A 6000-nucleotide genomic window follows, 5' to 3' on the forward strand; every position below is an offset into this window, starting at 1 on the left:
ACCCACTCCCTTTAACCACCACCACCCACTCCCATTGACTTCTTCCCTTCAGCCCTGGGCAAACACGAATCCACTTCTGTCACTATAGATTTGCCTGTTCCGGACATTTCATATAAAGGGATTCCATCCTCCCTTCCATGGTGGTGAGGGGGAGACGGGGTGGGCCAGGGTGTTGTAGGATGTGTCTCCGCGTGGCCCAGCCCCTCCCGCCTCCTGCAGGTGGAGGAGAACCGCCAGTACCGCATGCACAGCCTGCAGCACAAGGCCGCCAGCTCCATCTACATCAACTCACGCAGCGTATTCCTGCGCACCGACCAGCCCGAGGGCCGCTATGTCATCATCCCCACCACCTTCGAGCCAGGCCACACTGGCGAGTTCCTGCTCCGAGTCTTCACTGATGTGCCCTCCAACTGCCGGTACTTGGGGGCTGGCTTGAGGCCAGTGTGGGTGGGGGTGGCGTCCACACTGGGCCAACCAGGAACCTGCAGCCTCAGAGATGCTCAGTGTCTCTGGGCCTCCAGCCACTCTGGGCTGATACCAGTGCCCATCTCCTTCCCTTCTCTTCCCTTGTTCCCCTGTCCCAGCATCCCTGGCCATGAGTAGGAACAGCTTCTTGTATGTGCACTGCACTCTACAGTTGATAAAGAAGCTTTCACTCATCTCATTTGATCTTCCTGCATCCCCGAGTGGGAGGCCTGACTCCCGCACTTTACCAATGAGATTCAGGGGCCGAGGTTAGAAGGGTTGTCCGAGGTCATGCAGCCAGCAGTGGAGTCGGGCTGGGCCACCCAGCCTGCCTGGTTCCAGGGTTGGGTCTTGTCTCCACAATTTCCTGTCCCATGGGGGTGGCTCTGGGCTCCAGTGGACTGCTTGAAGCTCTCTCTGTCCCTGCTGGGGCATAGACCCTGTGCGTCCCGCACTGCCCTCCACTGTGATATACAGCCCAGGCTCGGTGTCCCCTGAAGGACAGGTGAGCTCTGCCCACATGCCAGACCCGGGAGGCAGCTTGTGGCATGTGGAGTCAGACGGCTCAGGGTCCTGCCGGCCCAGGCTCCCCAGCTTTCCAGCTGTTTGGGCAAGCCCTTCACCTGGGTGAGCCTGCTGCTTCCTCAGCTGTGACATGGGCATGATAATAGCCTTTGCGGGGCTTTGCGGGGATTAGGAATCACCCATAACGCCAGCAGAGGGCTTGGCACACAGCAGGTGCTCAGTAAGGTGCCTTTCCCCTGGGGAAGGATGGTGTACCCTTGATAGGGATAGAGAAGGCAGGAAGCCCATAGGGCTTGGAGCTGGGGACTGCCCATGGGGATTTGCCCAGGGCTAAATGAAATCAAGTTTGGGCTGAATACTGCTTCTCTTCCCTCCCCACTTCCTGAACCCCCTCTTCACCCCTGTCTTCCTGGCCCTTCTCCATCACTCCCCGCTCCCCTGCCGCCCCATATCAGGGAGCTGCGCCTGGATGAGCCCCCACACACCTGCTGGAGCTCCCTCTGTGGCTACCCCCAGCTGGTGACCCAGGTACATGTCCTGGGGGCTGCTGGCCTCAAGGACTCCCCAACAGGTGAGCTCTCCCAGGGAGAGTCCCCCGGCCCTCCTGCCAGTTGCCCCATGGCCTCTCTCTGCCAGCACGGATACCAGCCTCAGAGCTCTCCTGCTCTCAGAGGCACTGCAGGCCTGGCCATTTCTGGGGTGATGCCTGATGCTGGGCACATAGAGAGGAAAAGGTTTACCTTCTGCTCTCAGGAGGCTTCCAGCTGGGAGGGAGGCCTTAGGGAAGGCTTCCTGGAGGGAGTGGCCTTTTTCCAGGCTGAGAAGGTATTAAGATACAAAGCCTGATGAAAGGGGGTAAGGGAGAAAGGTGCTCTGGGCAGAGGGAGCAGTGTGGGTAAAGCTCTGGAGGCTGGAGATGGCCAGTGTGCCGCTGCTGGCTGGCCTGTCTCTGGAAACGAAGGGGCCCTGAGGTGGGTCAGGCTCCAGTCTCTCCATCTGAATAACTGAGCCAGGCGGGCATCTCACCTGCAGATATCTGTGGCCCTGCTGCAGCCCCCGCCCCCACCCTCACCCCATCTCCCACTCCCTCTCCCTAGGGGCTAACTCTTACGTGATCATCAAGTGTGAGGGGGACAAAGTCCGCTCGGCTGTGCAGAAGGGCACCTCCACACCGGAGTACAATGTGAAAGGCATCTTCTACCGCAAGAAGCTGAGCCAGCCCGTCACTGTACAGGTGAGCTCCCCGGTCCGGAGGCCACCTCCTGGGCTCCCAGCCTGAGGCTTCCCCACTCAGAGGGACAAGCCCAGGTGGAAGACCCTCTGACGGGGACCCAGGCATGCTGGGCTCTAGCTGTCTGTCTATCCCTGACCCCTGGTGTGGCTTTGGGAGCTCTCTTGCCACTCCAAGGTCCCTCTGTAGGTGGGTGAATTGGATTAGTTGGTGTGGTCCTGAGACCCAGCAGGGTCCGTCTCCTGGCTGGGGACAGCAGTCATCTCTGCTGACCTCACCCTCAGCTTTGGGAACTATCCCTCCCATTTCCCTGTGGGGGGCCCACCTGGAAAGTGGCACTGAGCCGCTGTGTGGTGGGTGTGGCTGTTTCCCAAGAGCCTTGGGCAGGGGATAGAAAGCCAGTGTCCTCCCCACGGCTTCCTTCTCCTCTCAGGCTGATGTGGCCTGGGGATGATGATTCTGAACTCAATAGTAGGGAGCTCTGTGGTCCCCAGGCCTTGATCAGCATCTCTCTCAGTGAGACAGCATCTGTAAACAAACATTTGGGTCCCCCTGGGGGAGCCACTGTGGCTTATCCAAGTTTTCTTAACACTGAGTCCCACTGGATCAAATCACAGACCTGTATGTCTCTATGTCTCTATGTCTCAGGGCTGGAAAGACCCCTAGGGGCAGCTGACTCAACCCTCATATTAAAGATGGGGAAACTAGGGCAGTGGGTGTATGGCTTGTCCAAGTTCACCCAAGATCAACAGTGGAGCTAATAACAGATTTCACTTTATGCATGGGAGGGAGCTTAGTTAACTGAGGAGCCTGAGGCTCTGGAAGGGGCACCACCTTGTCCATAGTTCATGGGGAGGCAGACAGCCCAGGGCCCCCGATTCTCAGCCAGGCTTGCACTTCAAGGCCCTGCCACCACCACCAGCACCCCCCATAGACCTATATTCCTGGTCTTGGAGGTAGCCCGCCCCTCCCATGATCCTCTGTCTCTTCCCAGGTCTGGAAGCACCGAGTGCTGAAGGATGAATTTCTGGGCCAGGTGCACCTAAAGGCTGAGCCGGATGACCTCCAGGCCCTGCATACCCTCCACCTCCGGGACCGAAATAGCCGGCAGCCCAGCAACCTGCCAGGCACTGTGGCCGTGCACATTCTCAGCAGCACCTCCCTCATGGCTGTCTGACACCTGCCCACCTACCTGGCTCCGACAGTTCCCACCACCATCTGCATGTCCCCACTGGGCCTGAGTCTAGCCTGGGAGCCAGGACACTGGGGTCCTTTTCCCACTCTTCCACTGACTTGCTGTGTGACCTTAGGAAGTCTCTGCCCCTCTCTCAGCCTCAGTGTCCTGAGGGCCCCAAAGCATTCCCTTCTCGTGGAGGAGTTTCCTTGCTGAGATTTCAAATAGTCCTCCCCACCTCAACTGTCACCACTGCTAAGGGACTCTATCCGTTGAACACATTTTCCTAAGGCCCTGCTGTCTGCCGAGGAGTGCCAAGAAGATGTCACTTGTTTACACACAAACTGCCACATCCCCAAGCTCCATTCTTGCCCCTCATGTCCTAGGCCCAACCCAGCCTCCCAGACCTCACTTTCCCCATCAACAATACCTGGTGTTCTCCCATCTTGAAAGGACTCTTGGCTCCTGCCGGGTTCCTGCTCAGGCTGGAATTGGGAAAATATGCAGGTGACATTTGTTCATTCTCTAATCCTGTCCTCTCACCCATCCATTTCCTCACTCAGTAGAGATTTGCCAAATGAATAAACAACACCTTCGAGGCCCCAGATGAAGCGGGGCCCTCCTCCGGCCTCCACCTGGGGCCTCGCCTCTGTCCTCAGGTCGTCTCAGAGGCAGATACCTAGGGGAGCTGCTGCTGCCTGCTCATTCTAACTTCCGATTCCATTCCCAGCCCCTGGGTTAAGGTCCCTGGAGAAGTGGTGTCAGTGGGGGTGAGGAAGGGCGTCTTCCTGACTCCTGCCCAGTGCTGGAAGGAGCATGCCTGGGTTAGTGGGCCAGAGGCTAGGCAGCTGGGGGGCTTTGGGGACCAGAAGAGGAGACGTGCTCCCAGAGCCTCTCTGCTGTAAGACCCCAGCTTTTCCTGGAAGACGGGACTCTGGGGTGTGTGGTGCCAGGCCCACCAGAGTCAGGCCACCCACTGGGCTTGGCAGGAGATAGGGAGCCCCATCACCTGACCACAGCCCCCGACCAACATTCCCCCAAAATGCAGCCTAGGAGGCTGCAGTGCTCTTCTTCCTGCCTGGACCAAAATGTTCCTTTTAGTCCTCGATGTTTTATAGTCTTTTTGTTTTGAAAACCTCGATTTTAATCAGGGGTTTTAAAAGAAAATTGAAAGCCTGAACCTCCATTTTTCTTCTTGGCTCCGATTTTGCTGGTCCTCCGGAGAACTCTTCGTGAGCGCTGGCGCCGTGACCCATTTGGGATCTCTGTCGTGCCCTTCTCGGGCTTCTAGACCAGGTGTAGCAAATGAAAAAGTGCAGTTAATTCAAGAACAGGAATCCCTGTGTCCTTGCTGGGAATTCCTTTTGGGAACTTGACTTTTCGACTCCAGATCCTGCTGTCCGGATCAGTGTTCTGGCTGGCGGTGCTGGATTCTCTGACTTTGCCTCCTCACTCTGTGTCTGGCTCTGCTCCTGGGTCTTGGCCCTGGACCATATGAGGGGCCAGGAAATGAACGACAAGGAGGATAAGAGAGTTCTTTCTTGAAAGCCGGGACTTCCCCTCAAGAACCTGGGCCTGGGGCTGGGACTCTGCATGACTGGGAGCAAGTCACTTAAACCTCCTGTGCCTCGATTTCCCCCTTCTGCAAAGTGGGGCCAATGATTCTTGTGTGTCAGCACTCTTACTACCAAGTGCTGAGTAAGGGCAAAATAATACCCCTTTCTCTATGTATCTCTGTATGCACACACACTACATATATATGTTCATGTAATCACCACTTCTCGATGTCTGTTTCAAATCAAGGCTCCTGAGTAGGGGGTGAAGTGAGCCAGCTTGCACCTCGGGCTAACACATGGGACTTTGCTCAGCCCTGTCCCCTGGGATACAGGGGCACACCAGGACCAAGTGGCAGACCTGTGGGCTTCAGCCTCGGGGCCAGGCCATGCCTGCCACCTCCTGACAGCACAAGTTCCACAGTGCTGCCCTTGCGTCCTGCCCCTTGAGGTGGGCCAGGCTGGCTCCTGGCTATGCAGGGATCTCTGGTCCCCAGGAGACCTTGGGGGCCAGGCAGGTAAGGATCAGGGGTGGTAGGGGAGAGCAATTACTTTGTTCACTGTATGCACCCACGGGGGCCTGGGAGTCCCCATTTGCAGGTGGGTAGGGCCTCCAGCCCACACCACCCAGACCTGGGCTTCCCTCTTCTCAGGATCCATCGCAGGGTTAGGGGACAGGAAGCCTGTTCTATTCTCAATAAATCTTACACAATTCCAAAAAGACTTTCCTGTGTCCCTCTGTCCCACTGCGGGGAAGGGACAATGGAGGAATATTCCCCAGGCCTGGGCGACTGTCCTCTGGTCAGAGGGAAGGCCCCGCTGCCTGCCCGGTGCACCTGTGAGCTGAGATTGTGGGGATCATTCAGTCATTCCTTTATTCAGTAGATCTGTACGGGGCTGGCTTTGTGCCAAGGCCTGCCCCGGGCACCTGGGATGTGGGGAACCAGGCATAGCAATCCCTGCTCTGGAACAGTCTACAAACGATCAGGGAGAACAAAGACATACTCTGGTCATGACAAACACTATCCTGCACATTACTGATGGGGCAGTAT

General features: G+C 57.2%; 1 protein-coding gene across 1 annotated transcript in view; it reads left to right on the plus strand.

The window, feature by feature from the left end:
• CAPN5 (calpain 5) overlaps positions 1–5669 on the plus strand; it is a 57114-nt gene extending 51445 nt beyond the window's left edge. Inside the window, exons 10-13 of the mRNA XM_054437812.2 lie at positions 220–416; positions 1446–1561; positions 2088–2224; positions 3216–5669. Coding sequence (XP_054293787.1) covers positions 220–416; positions 1446–1561; positions 2088–2224; positions 3216–3398 — 633 coding nt within the window. The 3' untranslated portion in view covers positions 3399–5669. The remainder of the gene's footprint in view (positions 1–219; positions 417–1445; positions 1562–2087; positions 2225–3215) is intronic.
• The last annotated feature ends 331 nt before the right edge of the window (positions 5670–6000 follow it).

The sequence above is a fragment of the Pongo pygmaeus genome, chromosome 9 (assembly GCF_028885625.2).
Source record: "Pongo pygmaeus isolate AG05252 chromosome 9, NHGRI_mPonPyg2-v2.0_pri, whole genome shotgun sequence".
Classification (NCBI taxonomy): domain Eukaryota; kingdom Metazoa; phylum Chordata; class Mammalia; order Primates; family Hominidae; genus Pongo; species Pongo pygmaeus.